At 38.8% G+C, this 21,313-nt stretch overlaps 1 protein-coding gene, 1 long non-coding RNA gene and 1 pseudogene across 3 annotated transcripts in view; 1 reads left to right on the forward strand and 2 right to left on the reverse strand.

The window, feature by feature from the left end:
- Positions 1-779: 779 nt before the first annotated feature.
- On the forward strand, positions 780-16,073 carry LOC110069573 (uncharacterized). 2 transcript variants are annotated; one of them, XR_016208931.1, is made up of 6 exons: positions 780-1,090; positions 9,101-9,144; positions 9,242-9,446; positions 11,017-11,105; positions 12,582-12,642; positions 14,328-16,073. It is a non-coding gene; the product is annotated as an uncharacterized LOC110069573 (long non-coding RNA). The 2 variants fall into 2 exon arrangements; XR_016208932.1 differs by lacking the exon at positions 9,242-9,446.
- On the reverse strand, positions 11,382-12,171 carry LOC149108478 (uncharacterized; annotated as a pseudogene).
- Positions 16,074-18,041: 1,968 nt separating the features above from the next.
- LOC110069582 (uncharacterized) overlaps positions 18,042-21,313 on the reverse strand; it is a 30,267-nt gene continuing 26,995 nt past the window's right edge. Inside the window, exons 14-16 of the mRNA XM_089295284.1 lie at positions 20,730-20,905; positions 19,587-19,827; positions 18,042-19,096 (exon numbers count right to left, since the gene is read on the reverse strand). Coding sequence (XP_089151410.1) covers positions 18,934-19,096; positions 19,587-19,827; positions 20,730-20,905 — 580 coding nt within the window. The 3' untranslated portion in view covers positions 18,042-18,933. The remainder of the gene's footprint in view (positions 19,097-19,586; positions 19,828-20,729; positions 20,906-21,313) is intronic.

A 21,313-nucleotide genomic window follows, 5' to 3' on the forward strand; every position in this document is an offset into this window, starting at 1 on the left:
AAAGGGAATCCGCAATTCAATTATTCCCGTCCAAAATTGTAAAAGCCAGTCTTTGACTGAGGATTGCTCGAAAACCTACCGTACAACCCATGATGCAATTTTCACAGTCGATTTGTAGGGTTGAATCATGTTTAGAGCCAAAATTTTAAAAAAATCTTTCTTACAGATTTTGAGCTATTTTTGATTTCACATTTTCTTAGTTTGCGAAAAATCTGTCTTCCAGATTTTTATTTTACTTTGCATGGATGTTAAATCAGGGCTAATTTCTTATTCCTGAAATTTTGAGGTGCGGTCATACAGGTAGATTTTGAGAAAAACTTGATGTAACCTACTAGTGCCCAGTCTCTTCCGGCCGTTATATTCCCGACTCGGGGGCAAGGAACTAAGCAAGCCCAGTCTCTCCTTAGGTACTCGGTCGTTTATTTTGGCCATTTGTCGACGTTTAATTATTCAAGTCTCACATAGAATGGTAAAAGACTTAAGTAAACAGTAAATAGAGAAAGGAAAACATCTTGAAACATTTTTCAAAAGAGTTAGAAGTTGGCCGCTGTGATAATCCTTCAAAACTGTAGTAAGCCACCTAACCTTAATTAGTGAAATTAGTGTGCCCACTAGAGCGATTCTACGTAAATCCGCCGCGACGAGGGTGCGATGAAACGTTTTCGTTCTAAACTTTCATTATTACCCGTGCATCGGATAAGCTACAACACCTAACGGACTGTTGACCTGTATTTATAACTCGCGCGCGAAAATCCAGACAAAAACTGGTGAAATTTATTTTTGTTTTTTGGCGGGAAATCGGTACGAGTGCCCGTGAGCACTTACAACCAGCGGATTTCTTCACAGCGTAAAATCCAATATGGCGGATCTATGGTGCGCAACATAAAACGTCAACGGAAGGGAGGTTTTCTCTCAAATAATCAGCACGTGTACTTGTTTTTTGGATTTTGTACCGAAAAAATTCTACAATGGTGATAATTATTCTTGACTGATGTCAGATTTTAAACAAGACTTGGACTTGTGCTCTTGATCTTGATCCTCAGTCTTCAGTTCTTTCCACGGGGAATCATCGTTCCTTTGGAAGTTGAAGGTAAATGACACAGAATATCGAAATTTAAAGTGTTGTATTTAAGGTGGCTCAAAACAGTTTTTTTTTTGAGGCTTATAGAACTGAGTGCGATGTTTCAGGCTTGGAACTGTTGTGTTTTGAATGGCTGTGCTATTTTTTTTAGGGTAACTCTCCACTGTGCCTTTCATTGAGTTTTTTTAAGTCATAAATTAAGGTTGCACTGTCCTGTTGCATAGCAACAAACTTGACCCACTTTTTACCATCAATTGCATCTATCTTAAAAACTAAGCCGTTGACCCAATATTTTTTTTTTATAAAAATCTTTTTATTACACACAGAAGAAGAAACAGGCGAAATGATAAAAAATTCTGTGGAGTGGATTTGCCACTCCACAGGTTTTGTTTTAAAATTTTGCACATGTGTTCTGCTTTTGATGTGGAATATTTTTTGGCATAAAAAATTAGGCTCTGTGGATAAGATATTTTAGTGCATGTTCTACGCACAAATTATAATCTCGTCTATGGAAGATGCCCCTTGCGTGAAGGTGGTCGGCTGACCAGTAAAGCCCGCAATTCCACACAAATAAACGCGAATAGTCCGCGAATAGTGTTTTCTCTTTTGCTGTTGTTGTTAGTAGCATAAACGGTAAAAGGAGAGTACCATGAATACCTGGAGGTGAGACTAGCCAAGTAGAAAGAATAGAGAAAACCTGAAGAGTAGTTTTTTCCTGCTGTTTTTTAGATTGATAGCCGGCACGATCGATCGCAACATCAACATCACAATTTTCGTTTAAGTTCCAGCAAAGTGGCTTAAAAGGATGTTTTCCATTGAAATTGACTGAGGGATGGATGTTTTCAAAGTTAAAAATAACTGATAACGCAAACAGCTTACTAAACTTGGTGGAAACAAAGGTTTTCGAAGTAGGCCTCACGCCGCCATGTTTCTTTTGACTTTTGTAAACTTTAAATCTCGTGTGCTATCTTGCGACCCCTTGGATGATCGTGTGATGCCTTGCGTTGAAGCACGTGCTAGAGCCCAGGCGTCTTAAGGAAATATTACTGTTTTGAGCCAACTTAAATGCTTTTAATATATGATTCATCAAGTATATGAGTTTCTCAATAACATGAAAATTGTAAGTAACTTGAGTTGGTATTTGTACCTAGAAAAAGACTCTTAACTTAAAGGATGGTGCCTACTAAATACAAAGGTTTTTGCGCCAGGTTTTTGCATGGAAAAAGTAGATCTTTGCAAGGGCTATTGGGATTCACAAAGAAAAATTGGGGTAGCTAGGCATTTTTTCAAGATAATTAGCCTTGAATTTCAACAAAAATGCTGACATCAGCATTTTTCTGAAAAAAGAAGGAAAGGATATTTCTTTACAGATTTCTTTAGAATTCACCTTTACATACGGATAAGCAAACACATTTTTTAAGATCTTAAAGCTGATTAAGTTCTTTACGTATTTGCCCTGGAAGGATGGATATACCTGTATTTCATAAGCAGTTTTATTTTATGTCAGTGGCATGAGCACATTCACTTGATGCATTACTTTTGCTTCAGTGTTGTTAATTTTCCTGGATTTTTAGGCCCACATTAAATTAAATACAATCATGTACAATACTTATCATGAACTGACCTTAAAGTTACTGTAGACCTTCAAGGGCCTATTTTGTTACACCAAATTCAAGACTTCTACTTTATCTCAATGTTCCAAAAAAAATTATTTTAAAAGCTTAAAACATGAACAAGTTATCCACAAAAACGTAAATATTAAAAATGAGTCAATGACCGCAAACTGTGATAAGCCAATTAAAATGTGTCAACCCTTGAGTTGAGCAGTAACAATTTTCACGGCAACTGATCCATCTGTGAAGTTGTATTTCGCTTCTTTTGTTTATCCTTCACGTCTTGCAATTTCCCGTCAACCCAAAACACAGACCATGCAGACTGCAGACCGCAGACCATGCAGACTGTGCAGACTATGCAGACTGTTCAGACTGAGCAGACTGAGTACTTTTTTTCTTATTCTTGTTTTTGCATTTACTTTTGAATCGCATATTTTTTGGTTCTGTTCAATCATATATTGGTGGTGAGTTTGCGCGGTGGTGAGTGTGACTGTTGATGTGTTATAGATTTTGCAAGGGAAACTCCCTTTAGTCCTAAATATGCTTAAGTAAAGCTATTTTAAAATGTAGAAATAAACTTCACTTGTAATGTAATGTCACACGTAACATGTGCATTTTCTACTCTTGGTGTGCGAAGTGTAATTCCAAATGGCTGTTGGAGTGTGACTGCGATCACGCCAAAAAAGCCTAGCGCATGGAAAGATCGATCACAGAAAACCGAATAGCATTTGAAATTCTCAGCACAGTACGGTTGTCATGATGAGTTGATGCGATGGTTAATTTATCTGTCCTTAAGGCAGTTGTGTTTTTATGGTGATCTACGAGTGGTACATGTACCTCTTTTGCTTAGTCTATCGTGTCTGATGCATAAGAAAACCTTGAGGAAAAAATTTCATGCAAGCATTTTTTCCCTCAAGGTTTACTTACGGTCATGTTCAACTAAGCGAAAGAGGGAATCAAATACTCCTGGTCTAATGGCGATTCTGTGCTCTGTGAAGCAAAAGCGATTTGTGGGATGAGGTCGCCTAGAGTCACCGTCCCTGCTTTGTTTTATGAATCAGTTAAGAGGAGAACGAAGACTAAGATAATCAAAAACAACAACAACAACAACAACAACAACAACAACAACAAATTGGACAAAATAAATTAAACCACAAACCCGTCAAAAATTGTCGCGAGTTGTGCCCAGAATGTATGGAAGTTTTTTTTTATGCTTGATTTTAGTATATTAAGGACTAGTAAAGGGAATTTCCCATAGAAAGTCTATTAAATGCGTGAATGTCAGATGTTAAGTTTGTGCCGCCTGCGGATAAATAACAAACATTGGACATATTGAAAACTATTTTGTCACTAGAAGCGAAAAAAGTGAGTCAAGTGTTAGAAAAAAAGTACTCAGTCTGCACAGTCTGCATTTTGGGGTCACCGTGCAATTTCTGGCACAGAAATCTTCGCTTTTGTTGATTGTTTTCATCTCTTAAGTGATAGACTAGGTGATTTTGCACAGTCTTTGTGTTCCTAAATTTGAATGCAAACGCAAATCGCAAATGAAAGTTTCCTTGATGCCCTGCTCTAGCTTCTTTTGGCTAGCTTCTTCTGGCACAAAAGTTGATTGCCGCGGAATTACCGATGAATTTAATCGCTGATATCTGACAAGGCAGCTTCTCCAAATGCTCCTTTCCTCTGCTTTGAAGAGTGTTTTTCCATATTCTAGTTAAAACAAACAGGCTGATGAATTACAGGTTTATTTATTTTATTTAAATGTGAAATATCTGTGCTCAACTTGACTCACTGAGTAGGCCTATTCAAGGCTATTCCGCTATCATTACTCTTTTTTCCCTTTTCCTTTACCATTTGTCTGCTGATTCGGTTTATAAGCTGCTGATGCTTCACAGCAGACTTCACTACAACAGATGTAAGTTATAAAGATATACTGTGAATATACACATATGATTGCACATTCATTCCCAGGAAGCTTTACTGTAGTACAGTAAAGTAGTGCGCTTTACAGTAGTGCGCTGGGGAGTTCTCTACAGCACCGCAAATGATCCCCGACCGCAAATGATCCTCAGACTGGAAATGATCCCTTAATTGGACGGCAAATGATCCCAAACCACCAATGATCCCCGATGTGGACCACAAATGATACGAGGAATGGCATGGAGTTTGGTTCCATGTTTTTATTTCTTTATTTTATTTTCATTATCCAAACAATAACTTAGAATAAATGTAAAGAAAAGATACTGACAAGCTAAACCACAATTTAAATATAATTCTCATGATAAATAATTCCATCTCATTTTCTTTTGATAATTCTTCTGAAAAATCACGGAAACAATAAAAGCTCGTAAACAATGGTACCGGCCATTTCTCAATTGGCTCGATCTACAACAATAATAGCTTAATGCTACCAGAATGAAAACATCAACAACTTGAATACATTTGTGTAAATACCACCAGTATCATGACATATTCATGATCCTTTAGTCCTATAGCTACAAATTATATTTTGTGGGCTAGAAAGCCCACTTCTCAACCCTCCAGGCCGGTTTAGCTTTCACATCTTCAGTTTACAGCCAGAAATTCCACACTGATGATGTAAACATGTACTGAATCTGGACAGGGTCACTGATTGGTCAACTTGCATAGTTGAGTGATCTAACACTTACCTCCATTACCCTTGTTAGATGTATGCGGAAAACCAAGAAACAGGACATCATTACGAACTAAAAGTAGAATGGCAGCCGTAAGTTTTCATGCAGGATTTCCAGACCATAGAAGTCTTGCTTCCTGAACAACCTTAACGTGAAACATAGGTTACACCACTACAACACGATATCCGTTAGACTTTCTTGCTACTGACTTTTAAAATAGATAACAAGAGCACCCTGTCAGTCTCTAGCACCCAGAATATGACCAAAAATGCAGGCAAGAAAGTTAGATACTAAATTGAGATGGAGAATATTGAGTGACTTATCTGACTTTATTTATCAGTTTGCAATTTTCGCTTCAGTTAAATTGTTATGAGATGTTGTGGTATAGGCAAAGCCAATTACAAGGCATTCCGAAGAGCTTTTACGGTAATCTATCTGAAGGACTATTTATCATGAGAATTATATCGACATAGAATATGGTCAGTTATGGCTTGTTTCTGTTCAGTTTAGAAATTGAAACCTTGACCCGAGGAACAAACTCCATGCCATTCCTTGATTTCCGGCAGGATCATTTGTGGCCTACATCGGGGATCATTTACCATTCGGGATCATTTGCGGTCCAATTTAGGAATCATTTCTGGTCTGGGGATCATTTGTGGTCGGGGATCAATATGTGGTGCTGTACAGTTCAAAGCTGTGTTTTCTTTGGAGGCAGGTTTATTTTTGTGTGAATTACCTCTGTTTAAATGAATTAATAGGGTATGCAGATTTATTGGATTTTAACAAAACTTGGCCAAAATCTCTGTCAGATGTTAGTGCATCGAAGTGTGTGAGGCTTTTGCAAAAATCGAAATATTTTTCCTGTGATGTCCAATTGAGTAACAGCAGTCTGAAAATTTTCTATTGTCCAACTTTAAAAGGGATTTCCTAAGCAACTAAAACCCTGGTCAAACGGCCCATGATAGTCAATGATAGCTGATTCTCTCCTAACTATCATCAACTATCACCAATTATCATTCACCTAGTCAAACGGCCAAAGAAGTTCGTGATAGTTGACGATAGCAGCTAGTTCCTGGCTCTTTCCGTGTAGAAATGTAAACACTAAAATGACGTCGCATGAGACAAACATGTAAAAAGTATGAATTTTTCGCAATGAAAGAGGGTGGCAGCTTAAATTGTTTACCAGTAATCGATTTGTTGGAGGAATGTATGGAAAATGAATCTGGAGAGTGTTGGTGGAAGAGAGGACAGATAAGGGAATGGATCAAAAGGAGAAACGGAACCAGGATGTTGAAATTGGTGGAAGAATTGCAAGTGGTGGACACTGCCGCTTACAACGAAATGTTGTGCATGAACTGTGAAACATTTGGGGAAATATTGACTGCTATGGGGCCTGTGATTATCAAAACAGCTGACTGAAAAACTATCATGAACTATCATACGCGTGGTCAAACGAGAAAAACTATCATCCACTATCATGAAGAATTTAAACAAGCTCAAAATGAATGATAGTTGATGATAGTTGATGATAGTGCATGATAGTTGGTGGTCAAACGGAAGTGCTCGCTTCAACTATCATCCACTATTGTCAACTTTCATCGACTATCATGGGCCGTGTGACCAGGGCTTAATAGAAATATCGAAAAAGCCTCACACACTTTGTTAGCCCATTATCTCCTGATTGATAATGTCCAGTCAATTTGGATGTCCGTAGTAACACAAAGGCTGGTAATTCAGTTTAGCAAGTGTGGTCATTTTGGTGTTTAAAGGCTTGTGCGTGCCTGTCAAAACAAAAATAGCAAACTATATTGTTATTTTTGGATTCTGCAGTTGATTAGCTTTTTATTGATATTTAGTTTACTGTGGTTTTCTTTAAGGCAGCGTGTAAAGAAGGAATTTTTTGGAAGGCGGTACCACTGGAAGGTCTACAGTAACCTTAATACATACATGTACAATCATATAGTTTGGACTGACTGAGGTAAAATTAATTAAAGGAGCTCAGTCACGGTTTGTGCATATTGAAAAGTTCATTGTTTGTAATCCGTGTTAATCTTCTCCATCCTTTTTCCTTTATGGTGTATCATTATCTCTTTGGTGTATTTCTTTCTTATTAAACTGTTATTTTCAGGTTTCCTACCATTTAAAGGTAATTTTGTATGTGGCCAAAATAACTTAAGCTCCTTTAAGTTCAGTTGAAAAGTTAAGCAGCAAAACTAATTGAGCAAAGTTAACAGGTCCATATTTCATGGCTACCTGTTCCAAATAAGAAGATTGAATGGAGGGAAATCTTTGAGGATGTTGTTTTCAACAGATTTGACACTGCTGATAGTGATTTAAGTGATAGTGATTTTTAAGTCTCTGACTACCGCCATATCCACATCTCATCTCATCACATCTGAGTGTTGACAAAACCTGTCCAAAATTCTTCAAGAATAAATAGGGGATATACACATGTACCAGAATCTGTTGTTTCAGAAAGAGCTCTTTTAAAACATGCTAACTTTTTTTTTGCTCCTCCCTCTATACTTTTCCGCTATTCCCCCTACTTTTCTTGCTGCTCCCGACTTAAGTCATTGAGATACTACTATAAGCAGAATTAAGACTGTTTGAGAGGTTATTGAGCTCAAGAAAAAGAATGGTTTCACTTTAACCTTTGGTAGAGAATTGTTGGTCTTATGCCTCTTATATCATTGCCTGAACCAGGGTTGTTATTAGAAGCCGGGACTCGGTTAGTGGCACCTGTCATAGGGTTTCCAGTGTTTGTGTTGTTTGAAAGAAGAATTTAACCATCTGTTTTTTTTTTTGTTTTTTTTTTTATGTAGCGAGGCAATGCTTTCAAGGACCTTTTTCTATCACAGCTTTCTCTCGACAGTTATCATTTTAGTCTCTTTCAACTTGATCTCTCTGTTACTTTCTACTATGTTGCACTAAGCCGTGGTCCTCTTTCCAATGCATTGTTTGGCAACTCAAATACTAAAAAACCCCTCCTGAATTGCTTCTTTATTTCAGACCAAGATCATACTACTGAATGAATGTAGTTGATCCATTACTCCAAAGTACTCCATATAATATTAATGAACCAAGCCAAGAAACATTGTTCACCACAAACTAATAACAGTCAGCCAGAAAATAGAAACCACAGGTGTGCAAGATCTGCAACAATCTGCTGTTTCGCAACTGACGACCCAAACTACCAGTATTCAAAACATAGCTTTTAAGAGACAGTTCTTAGCCTCAAAAAAAAAAAAAAAAACAAAAAAAAAAAACAAGAAAAAAAAATTAGAAGAAGAACCTGTAAAGACAAAAATTGATTCTTAATTATTTATTTATATCTCATGATGAGATGTTGGGTCTCAAAAATTAATGTAATAAATGTCCCTAAATGTGATAAGGGTCCTAAATGTAATAAAAGTTAGCCCTAAATGTAATAAAGTTTCTAAATGTAATACAATTTGGCCCTAAATGTAATAAAGGTCCTAAGTGTAATAACTTTTGATCCTAAAAGTAATATATTTTGGCCCAAAATTTAAGAAAGCCTCAATGTGATAAAACCTCACCTAAACCTGAACTCAGAGTCACTGTGGTAAGTAGAAAATAATTATTTAACTGTTTGGCCTTGTGCCTTTCTTATGCAAAGGAATAAAGGCAAAAATATTTTACGTTAATGGCAATTGCAATTAATGTTCTTTAATATTCAGATGCCACAGAAGTGAGTTACACTTCACTTTATCTTTATTGCATGTATTATTTTACAGGAGTCAACATCAACAGACCTTGAGTTAATTATCAACAATAGAAGGTATAAAATTCAATGAATGTCTTTCAAAATGTTTTGACACATGAATCATTGAGTCTGGTGAATGTCCATCATCCCTGCTTCCTGTTCTTTTTTGAAGCTACTCTTTATAAGAGCTTGTTAACATGTAAAGGGGCTGCTTGGCTAACTGAGATACCTGGCTACAACAAAGGCCTCCTTTGGATGCAAAATTCACAGCCCTTCTACCTGAGTTCAGAAAGCGTCATTGAAGTGTGACGTGGTAGGGGAAAACCATCTAGATCTCATGGCGTGTATGTTTTATCATTGACATTTTTACAGTTAAGGTTAGTTTTTTCCAGTTTCTATGCCTAACAGTAAATTTTTGCCCATTTTGCAGCTAATGGTTGACCCCATAGAGACCATCATGTTATACACTCGAACCTCTCCATACGGACACCCCTCTACTACGGACACCTCTCTAATTCTCTAATTCAGACAGCTTCCTATGATTTTTACAGACACAATTCGCATACATTTCCTGTAAGAAAACCTCTATAATTCGGACCCTCTCTAAAACCGAAAACGGACACTAAATCGTGGCCCCAGGGAGCAAATTCATACAAATTTAACCTCATAGTACGGACACTCCGGGGACCAGGTGTCAATAGTTTGCGGAAATGTGCCTTTTCCAGTCGTCGGTAACACAGCGATACCAATACCAGAACATCATGTCAAAATGTTAGTTTTCAAAACTTACATTATTTCATTCCTTTGAAAATACTGTTGTAATAGCCAACTCAATATTCTGCATACATTGCAGTTCTATACAACTAACAATTTAAAACAACATGTAACTGATAAGTACAACAAAGTTAATCAATTTAGATTCATGAATTCACAAGACACTCATTTTTGGGCCTGATTTTAGTTACTAAACACTCTAAATTATCTGTGGAGACTTAAAAGTGATGTCATCATAGTTACCTCTCTAATACGGACACTTCGCTCTGTCCCTTCGGTGCCTGTATTAGAGAAGTTCGACTGTGACTGTTTACATACATGCAAAAAAATAGCCTGCCCATAAGGGTGCCCCAAAGAAAGAAGACAGGGTGGCTCGATTAGTACTCTGTTTTCAAAGTAAACACGTCAACAGGTTTTGTAAAGAAATATGAAAATTGGCAACCCCTAACCCCTTGAGCATTTTCGGACATGAGACAATCCGGTTTGGCTTGAACGTCTCTAGCATATTTTTTCAAATCCGGTGTTCTATTCCCCTCCTGCTCCTTATTTTTCATTTTGTTCCGCTGCGACTGAGCTTGTGCCTCTGCTCTAGTAGTTGCTGTACGTAATTATTATAATTACGGCAAATAAGGCATCGTGTACAACTTTTAGACTCCCTAAATACCAATATGGCAGTGGGTGACCTTATTACATTTAGGACCAAAAGTTAGAAACTACCCTCAAATGGATAATCACAGTACACAAGACAAACAACTGGTACATGTAGTTCTGAGTTGAAACCGTTCGCTCAGCAACTAAAATTAAAGTTGAATAGGCAGTTAAAAAAGTGTAGCTGAAGTACTGAAGTACTGAGCATATAGTATATGTACACACATTTCATTGGTATCTTCCTCACAAAAAAAGCACATAGGTTTTATTAAAATGCAAGTTATGTAGCACCCTGCAATCAGAGCCTTTCCTTGTGGTAGGTATGTTTTGTGTCTTCTCTCCACTCACAAAATGAGATGAAAGAGGTTCTGCTTACAGGGTGGTCATGTAGATCCCCTAAGCCTGTTGCTGAAGTAACGTTCATTGCCTATTAATCCTCTCCCTTGAAATCTCCAGTCATCCAACTTCCACCCTTGTCACCAGTCAAATGATGATCGGCTACTTACTTGGTTTCTGTTTCCACAGGAGACTGAGCTGTTTAACAGACTCCCATCCTGTATAAGCAAATATACTGGATATGCAGCAACAATGTCAGGGGAATATATACAAGATAAGTAAGAAATTCACAGAACAGTATCTGTAGGTCACACAGTTTGCTACCCTTAGTTGTCCTGATCATAACTATCCTTACCAAATTGCAAATTGGAGACATTTTCTTATCAGAACATAATTTGCAATTTAGGATTGGTATCACCAGTCCCCAGTTTGCACTAAAATACCTTCAGGCCAAGAGAACGCACTGAAACAAATTCATTTGTGACCCCAACTTTTTAGCAATTCAGTGTCTGGATTCAACTTCCAAAGAAAAATAACAAGTTACTGCTATCACTCTAACTCCCTGTGTTTCTTGACCTGTAAAGCAAACACTGGTCCTTCTTCCTAATTGTACAAGAGAAGGAATTTTTTTCGGCCCTTGGACTGTCTGCATGCGTGGAATGGATCTTGAACTTTGCACAAGAGACGGGTGTAAGACCTGACCTGCCAAGGAGTTGGCTCCGCCCAACAAGTTCTCTTCCTGAGTTTCTTGATCTGTGAAACAAAGACTGGTCTTCCAAATTGTAGAAGAGAAGAAATTTGTTTTGGCCCTTGGACTGTCTGCATGCGTGGAATGGATCTTGAACTTTGGACAGGAGACGGGTGTAAGAACTGACCTGCAAAAGAGTTGGTTCCACCCAACAAATTCTCTTCTCGAGTGTCTAGATCTGTGAAACAAAGACTAGCCTTCCAAATTGTAGAAGAGAAGAAATTTGTTTCGGCCCTTGGACTGTCTGCATGCGTGGAATGGATCTTGAACTTTGTACAAGAGACGGATGTAAGAACTGACCTGCAAAGGAGTTTGCACCACCCAACAAATTCTCTTCCTGAGTTTCTTGATCTGTGAAACAAAGACTCGTCTTTCAAATTTTAGAAGAGAAGAAATTTGTTTCGGCCCTTGGACTGTCTGCATGCGTGGAATGGATCTTGAGCTTTGTACAAGAGACGGGTGTAAGAACTGACCTGCAAAAGAGTTGGTTGCACCCAACAAATTGTCTTCCTGAGTTTCTTGATCTGTGAAGCAAATGCTGGTCTTTCAAATTGTAGAAGAGAAGAAATTTGTTTTGGCCCTTGGACTGTCTGCATGTGTGGAATAGATCTTGAACTTTGTACAAGAAATGGGTGTAAGACCTGACCTGCAAAGGAGTTGGTTTCACCCAACAAATTGTCTTCCTGAGTTTCTTGATCTGTGAAACAAAGACTGGTCTTCTAAATTGTACAAGAGAAGAAATTTTTTCTAGGCCCTTAGACTGTCAGCATGCGTGGAATGGATCTTGAAAATAGTGTTCACTAACATCTTGTTGCTTTGAATTGGTTTTAAATTCAATTTTACTGTCAGCTGATCTGTAAGAAAATTGTGAAGTTTCCTCTGTTTTTAGTACAACAGGGAGTTAACAGGGAAAATTTAAGTCTGGTATGGCCAAGTGAGATCATACAATGTAACTGAATTATGAAGCTAATTTTTTGTTTGTTATTCCTTCCCTCGTGATATACAGGTGTAGAGCTGTATTTCAAGTTTTCCATCATCGATACTTAGTTGTAAAAAAAGTCAATTAGGTAAGAAAAGTAATGATGTAACTGAACCTTCAATTTTTGCTACATATAGTTTACTCTTTTGAGGGTTGTTGGACCCATCTTTACCTCCCTTCCTGGCCAAAAAAATTAATTTTCTTGACTGTGTCTGGCATACAATGTACAGTATGTGGAGTTTAAAATGCTGTTGAGTTTTGATGACGTCACGTGACAACGCTTTGTAGTGTGGAATTAAATATAGTTTGAAACCGTTTAGATGAGAGTATGTAAACACGAATTTTTGGAAATATTTTATAAAAGTAGTAGAGGACATTTTTCTGTGTTTATATTGCCTCATCTAAACACTTGGGGTGGGGGGGGGGGGGATAACTGCCTCGTATTCTCCCGGCCCCCTCTTATTATGTTAACCAGGAAAAATTCCTCTTTTTTCTCAAATAAGAAAATAGAAGAGTTTTGTCCAGGGCACTCTACATCTCGGAAACTCGTACTGCCCAAAATAGTCCACTCGTGGAAACAATACAAACCTGATTTGATATACAGACTCAATCCGGAGACGTGAAAGATGTTTTTGGATCACCAGTGTGCATGTTGTCAACGTTTCCAGTTTGCCGTCAAACTGTTTGGGTGGGGTTGAAAAATACGCGCTCCGGTCATTTTCAGCCGACTTTGCTCCTTAAAAATGTAAGATGTTACAATTTCCACCCAGCTACTATGTCATTTTCACAAATTCAGCGAAGAAAATTTGATTATTCAGACCACTTAAGCTCTGACAACTAACACTCACTTCTAGTCAGCTGATAGTGATGTGTTCATAAACTTAGACGTGTTTATGGCAATTGTGATATGCTTCTGGTTTTACAAAATTTGCATTTTTTTGCCGTAATAAGTTGGATTTGTATTTGTAGCAGCACTTCTTAAAAGAAGAGTAAGTGAGAATATAGTACCAGTAACCCATTTGCCTGAGATTTGTTCCTCTTGTGCAAGGGCGAAGCCAGGATTTTTCAAGTGGGGGCGGAGGGGAGGCACACTGTGTGAAAGTGAGGGCACTCATCAGATTTTCATGTAATATATCAAAAACGAGTGCGAGTGTTTCATCGGGGTTTCCAAACACGAGAAAACTGATGAAAGCACGAGGCCGTAGGCCGAATGCTTTTATTGTTTTCGAGTGTTTGGAAACCCCGATGAAACACGAAGCACGAGTTTTTCAAATAGCTTCTCAAACATGCATCATGAGCCAAGAACAATGAAAAAATGTCTCACTGATTTGGCAACATAACACCGAATATAAATTATTTTTTTGGTATTGTTTTAGAGTTTGTGTGTTTGTGTCATTAATATTTAAATTAGGATAACCCTGGATCACAAGGGTTTGACCTTTTGTCAAACTCTAGAGTTTGATATTTCATCAAGCTATCGTGGAAAGGCCTCTGTCCAGTGTTTCATCGGGGTTTCAAACCACACGCACCTGACCAAATTGGCGTATCCTGATTGGCTTGTAAATGCATGAATTATTAATGAGTTTGAGAAGTCGTTTTCGCCACCTGTTGTAGGTTGTTTGCTTAAAAAAGGCTTACAAAAGGAGGGGTTACGGGCACCCCAGGATCCCCATAGCTACGTCCCTGTTGTGAGGGTGTGTAAGGGGGGGGGGGGGGCATCGGCAAATTTTACTTCAAACTAATTTCTAAAACTCACGGACGTTGTTCTTTCAGGAAATAACAAGCCACAACGAAACATGTCAAGGCAGCAGTGGAAGTGCGGCAAACGTTTGCTTCATAGAAGTTAATCTTGCGTTCAAACACTAATGACGCTCTAAGCTGCTACTTCTTGGTTTTTTTTATTTCTTGAACACTTACACTTCATTACATTAAAAGTCACTTAATTTTTTTAGTCAGTTTCAACTATTTATCATTTCATAAAATATTGCTCTTTTGTTTTGAACTTTAATTGTACGAAGATGAGAGACTAGATGTTGTTTCCTGCGCAATGATTATTCAAATCACCTTACTCGTGATGGCCGCCGTGTTGGTGAAAGTTGAGTGGCAAATTAAAATTTCTGAAGTGAAAATGAGTTCAAAAATGTGCAAATTTCAACTTCTTTCTTATTATTTCTGATAGTTTTTAGTAACCGGGCTATGCTTTTCGTATGGCTATATAAAATACTCTCAATTTTAGGCAATTTTGGTGCATTTCTGAAAACAAAATGTCTTGCTCATATCGCTCAACTAGAGTAATCTAACCATAGTAGTAAAATCAAGATTCCTTTATCTTGCACAATGTTTTACTTTTGAAGACTCCATCTTCCGACAACTCTTGTCTTCCAATGTTTGGTTCCCGAAAGACCACATGGCTAATTTACATTAAACATGAAAACTGTCATGGCGGCTAATGTAAATGAGGTTTATTGAGGTGTTTAAGAAGGGCTTCTCGTATCTTTAATGAAGCTAGCGACGAAAATAGCTGACTGTTTGAAGTATAAAATCAGTTCTCGAATGTATTTTAAAGCGAAGAAGAACGACAAAAAGCAAATGAAATTTTAATAGCTGCTCTAACAAAAGAAAATGTGTGCGAAAGCATCTAGCTGTGAAATGTAGGTATGACCTAGGTACTCTTTCAGTTTTATTTACAACTTAACATGCAGCCAAGATAAATAACTTGAAACGGTAATTTTTTAGCGCTGTGTTCAGTTTGTTACTAGGGAGTTTAGTGACCACGACGGCGATGCCGAGAACAACCTTTACCTACGAATCTCTCGGCCCTCGAAAGTCATTTACTTTGTTTATCATCGTCAAAACTATCACAAAACTAAATCTGGAACACAGCGATAAGTTAGAAACAGAAATTTAAAAAATTGTCCGTAGTGGCTCACGTTCCCCAGAGACCGTAGAATTTGGTCGTTTCACGTTGTTGTTTTGCAGAGGACGGTAAAGAAATGTACCAAGAATTATAACGCACGTGCACAGCCATTGTTCTGCTCATTAAATCTTTTGTTTAGCTACGTTCCCGTTGTCGTTGCCGTCGTAGTTTTCTTAGACTCCCTAATGTCGAGTTGAGCCAACAGTAAAGTCTGATCGGAACAATGCTAAAAAACGACAGATGTAGTTGTCCTTCGTTTGTAACAGCTAAACTTGCGAATGGCTAGTCTAAGTTTAATCTTTGGTCGTGCCCTGTACACTTGCGCATCGTTTATAAAGGTGTGTTGTAATTGAGGTTGCATAAAAGTTGCGTTATTTAGATCGCTATGCAGTTTTGCTGATCATTTGTTAACGCATGTAGTATCGCTTTGTGACGGTAATTGCGTCAAGTCCGATTTTACGATATTCGATTTTGAGAATGATATTTTTGGTGTAATCATTTCTGGCCCTCCTAAGTCATTACAAGTTAACTATTTAATTGGAACCCGGGTGTAACTTTGTATTGTGTATATGAATAAAATACAAACCTGGAAACAGCAAGAATTGTGTACAAGTACAATCTATAGTCCCCGCCTCAAAACTACTGCTGCAACAAGGCTCTCTCGGAGTAGTGGTCGTAACTGTCCACAAAAGTGACTCAATTGCAGTTTATCCTTGACCCTCATTCCTTCTTCGTAGAAATTGTCGGCTTCATTTTCCTGCCCAAATACCGCAGCCACCAGATCTTCATGATGTAGTTGTGACAAGGTTATGAAAGTAACTTTTAAGTAATAATAAAGTGTATTATCGTTTGTCTCACGATGTAGTCACTTGAGATGTAGATCGCGACGTTTCGACTGCTTACTGCTAGTCTTCTTCAGGCGATAAGGTCGACTGATTGCACGGTATCATTTATATCACAAAGGTCGGCTGTGATTGGTGCATTTCGATCCTCCTATTGTTCCATTATTCCGGCGAGTAGCTGTTCCCTCAGTGGTCCGCTGTTGGACCGTTCTCCTGTTGTTGTGTTTCTTGATCGTGGGTATCCATGCTTCAGGAATTTCAATTCCACTATCCCTGTTGATGTTGTTAGTCTTATGTGAATAGCTTCCTTGACCCTACGTGTGTACCAGTGAGGATCTCGATCAATAAACTTGACTTCATTCCAGATAGGATAGTGGCCGGTCTCGTGGGTGTGTTCAGAAACGGCGGAGGTCTGGGTACGGGCGAGTCGTATATCCCTGTCGTGTTCTTTGATCCTCTCCTGCATAGATCTCCCTGTTTCCCCGATGTAGACTTTGCCGCACTCACAGGGAATCCTGTAGACAACACCATCTTGTTTAGCCGGGTTGACGGTGTCCTTTGGTCGCACTAAGTGTGACCGAAGTGTCGTGTCGGACTTAAAGACGGTGCGAATGCCTTGTTGTTCTAGGGAGCGGCGGAGAGACTCCGAAACTCCTTGGACATAAGGTAAAACGGCGGTGGATTTAAATTCCGCGACAGGCTCTCTTCTTGGGGTTGTTCGTGCCTTTGTGATCTTCTGTACAAAAGAGGAGCGATATCCGTTAGAAACAAGTACAGATGACAGATGTTTCTTCTCTCCAGCGATTACTGATGGTTTGGTGACGAGACGTTTAGCCCAGTCGTACAGACACTTCACAATACCGCGCTTTACTGAACGAGGGTGGTGTGAATCATACGCTAGGTACTGATCAGTATGTGTTGGTTTCCTGTAGACAATGGTGGCAAGGCGGCCATCAGGTTCTCTGTAAACTGACGTGTCGAGAAAGGCGATCTTGTTGTTCTCGATCTCCATGGTGAAACGGATTGATGGTTGTTGACTGTTCAGGTGTTGCAGGAAACTACTTTAGCTTATCTGTAGCGAGTGTTCAAAATTTGTAGTTTTCAGCAGAATCCCCCACCAACTCGTTTAGGTAAAGCAATTGGCTTTGTGGTGATTAACGCTCCCATCCTTGTGGTACAGATAATTCAGGAACGCATGCGCATTCGATATCCTGTATCGAAAAAGCACTTTCAACATTTCGACGTTACTTTAAGACATCAAAAGTTCGCTCAAGAAAAAAACCGAAAAATCCATAAGGGTACCATCCACCATCCCCGACCAGTCCCCCTTAACATAAAAGAATTTCCCTTACAGTTACCTTGTTTCCCGTGTTTGTGGTACAGATTTGTGATACATATTTTACAGATACGCATGCGCATGGGGGCTACTGTAAGCAACAAATGTTGCCTTAATGATAATTAAAAGGTTTCACGTCGTTGTGGTATGACTTCCTTTACTTTGTGGTTCTTCTTTTTTTTCAATACGCATGCGCATCTGACAAAACATGTTCACGTTTGGGTGGTATGTTCGCATAGTTTGCTACCCATGTGGTGCTTCTTTTATACGACGCATGAGGTCCCGATCAAACAAAGAGGCGAAGCTGAAGTCTACAACTGAAAAGTGTACGAATGAAGATGACAGAAAACATTGCTATCTCGAGAGGGATTGTAAATTAGAGCAAACTGAGGTTATTCTGTAGAGTGCAAGCAATTTTATTCCGTAACTCAGATGTTGAGAATGGACATCAATGTAGACAATGTCGTGAACTATATTTGACAAACAACTAGGAACAACTAAAAGGCTACGTTTTAGCACTATTAATACGCGTCGCTTCATGCTAGAATTCGCTCAAAGTTTATTTGCGAATCTTTCTATTAGTGTGTCCAATGGCGTCTACTTTTGCGCAAATAAACCCACTAAATACTACTTGCTATAAGCAAACAAACAATTTATAGTAACATTATTAAACAAGAACTTCAGCTTAAACGAACAGAAACTCTGGTAATTAACATCTTTCAGGTAGAAAATGCAAATTCAGGAGTGCGAGGAGGAACTCAAACGTTGCCGTGAGAATTAATCATGCTTCAAAAACTCATGACAACAAAATATCACAAAAGCAGAATAACAATAGTTTGAAAATTTAAATGAATTATATCAGCAGCGGCCTGTTTTAAGCTGAACTCCTTTGTTCAAAACTAACCTACAATGCCTAGATAAATTCATCCATAACTTTTTTCAAACTACTAACGTCATAAAAAAAATATTCTGTAATTGACTACAAATAATGTAAAACAAAACCAAAAGACTAACTTCAAACTACAGCCTCATCCAAATGACAAAACGTCAGTAAGAAAAATGATGTTTATTTTACGCTATAAAAGAAATTATCTCATTTTGGCATCAAAACTCTACATTATGCTAGAGCGGCAGAGGTCTTCCTTCCGAACAAATTAAATCACGCTTTAAAAGTGGACCATAAGGGCACTTGGGATTAAATGATCAGCCTTAATATAACTGCTGCTTAGTTTTACTGTGCTTGTTGATATAGCGCTGTCAAGTTTAGAACAGTCTTTGACTTTGTTACTCTGCTTGTCCTGTCCCTTGATTCTCGCTTTCCTTGGTGGCTTCCACTGTGGCATCCTCAGTAATGGTTGTGGGAGAGACAGGGACGGCCGTCTGCGCATGCAAAGACGATATTTTTTCGTCTTCCAACTTTGTCGAATCGGAATTGTCAACGTCATCTCTAATATAAACCAAGGGAAAAATCATTAGTATACAACGCCAATTTCTGGGTATTTGAATCCTGTGTGAAATAATTTCTTTTTTATCTTGGCTTAAACAAATATGAAAAATGTATCTCAATTATTCCTCTAGACCCTTTAACCTCTGGGGTGATAAATAATTCTCCTTAAAATATCAAGACACTGTCTAGCAGATAGCTGATGAGAATAAAGAAAATCATCAACCATGGGGCATTGTCTTGATGTACCAACAAATTCTCAGAACCAAAAATGAAAGGAATGCGTAGCAACTATTAAGGAGAATTGATATTTTGAAGCTGGCACTGAATGGAATATATGATCGACATCCTCATGTCCTGTCTTTCTTTTTTCTGGTTCAATGAAGCTAAACATTAACGACGAGTTTTTGGAGAAATGGTCGCCGTTACGATCAGCAAGCTTAACATTTTTCTCAAAAATCAGTGGAAGCCGTTTCCTACTTCAGGTTCTTACCTGGCACGAATCTCAGGAACACGCCGTCGCTCTCCCTTTTCCTTGGACTTCAATCCGTCCTCATAGCGCGGTAATTCAGTATCGGAACTATCTGCACCTGCGTCGTACACTGGGTTAGACATACCCTTTTCTGTTGTGGTTTTATAGGACGAGAAAGACGTCTCCATTTCATCGTCACTGTTCATTGGTGCCGATTGAAGAGCAACGCAACACCTGTCTTTTGACGCCATCCTGAGCAGACCTAGAAATTTGACATCATATGATATATTAAACTCCAAGATGGACGCTTTCTGTAAACTAGTCAAAGCTATTGTGTTTTAGCAGAACAGCGGATCAAACCTCTCCCTTTAACTTCTCTCACTGGCTTTAATAGACAGGCTAGCAACTCAGTAGACTGGACCAAAAAATCCCAAACCAATGACGAAACTCCAAACTGATCCGTGCCTGCATGATTGGTGGATTCTAGATTTTGAACTTCCACCCGAAGGTTACCCCTAGTTACCAATAACTACATATGCGTGATCAGTGTGGAACATTTTGGAGTCAAATCTCACAGATGTTGTGTATCAATTAAGAATGAATAAAGCGCGAGAAGTGGGTTATGTGTTATTTACTGAGTCACTTGTCAGTTGATGGCTGACTTCGTTGAAAATCGTTTGTGTGACAATTTATCAAAAGAGGATCATTACAAAATTTGATCGCGGGAAATGCACTAGAAGGGGGAGGGGTGATTTAAAAAAGTTAAAGTATACGAGCCAAGTGGCGCATTCGGCCGGGGCTTATCCCAGTTTCTGTAGTATGAAGCGACTACGAGTATTTCTACTCCCCCCTGGATTGAACGCTAGTCCATCGCAGGGTTACCCCCAGCATTAAATTCGCCAGTACCCATTTACACACTTAAGTGGAAAGAGGCAATTTGAGAGTAAAGAGTCTTGCCCAAGAACACAACACAATGTCCTCGGCCAGGGCTCGAACCCGGTTGGCTCGATCTGGAGTCGAATGCACCAACCATGAAGCCATCGCGCCTCCGAGGGGGGAGGGAATGTTGGTTAATTTCTGCTGAACGTAGCAAACGAGATTAACTTAAACAAGAGGTGCGAATGTTCGGGTGAAAAGTGATTGAGGAATTAAATGAAAGTATACCTGTCAATCTCCGCTTGCTCTTTATTTTTCTTCCTGCAACACGTCGTATTTCAGCGTCACTATCCTGATCCAACAGTGATTCCACACGCTCCCCTCTGCACATGACTTCATCCTCTGCTTGCTCCAGGCGCAACGCGCGTTGGATATCAGGGGTGCCCGGTTGAGAAGACAGGGCCCTAAAAGGAAACAAGACAAACTATCAGCATTAAGTTCTAGTTAACCATTCTTTCAGCTTCGTCCTTTGTGGCTATTGTGCCCCTAGAAAAAGCCACTGTTCCTAGAATTACAAGTTAGAGCATGGAGCGAAGGCTCGAAACACTTCTGTGATAAGACTTGATAGTGGCTACCAATGCAAGGAGTAAACGTATCGGTGACAAAATTTAAACTAGGCCTTGCGCTGCCTGCTCGTCCGATTTTAAAACTACTCGCTCGATTAATTACTCCCTGATTTGTGCTCCACTCGGTCCAATTCCTATTACAAATAGGCCCGCGAAAAACTTATCGGCATTGAGAATTTTGTCATTAAGAATTCTTTATTAATAAATAGTAAATACCAAAAGAAACATGCCCAGAGTCATACGTCT

The sequence above is a fragment of the Orbicella faveolata genome, unplaced genomic scaffold (genome assembly GCF_042242905.1).
Source record: "Orbicella faveolata isolate gen_17 unplaced genomic scaffold, um_ofav_v1 contig_26, whole genome shotgun sequence".
NCBI lineage: Eukaryota > Metazoa > Cnidaria > Anthozoa > Scleractinia > Merulinidae > Orbicella > Orbicella faveolata.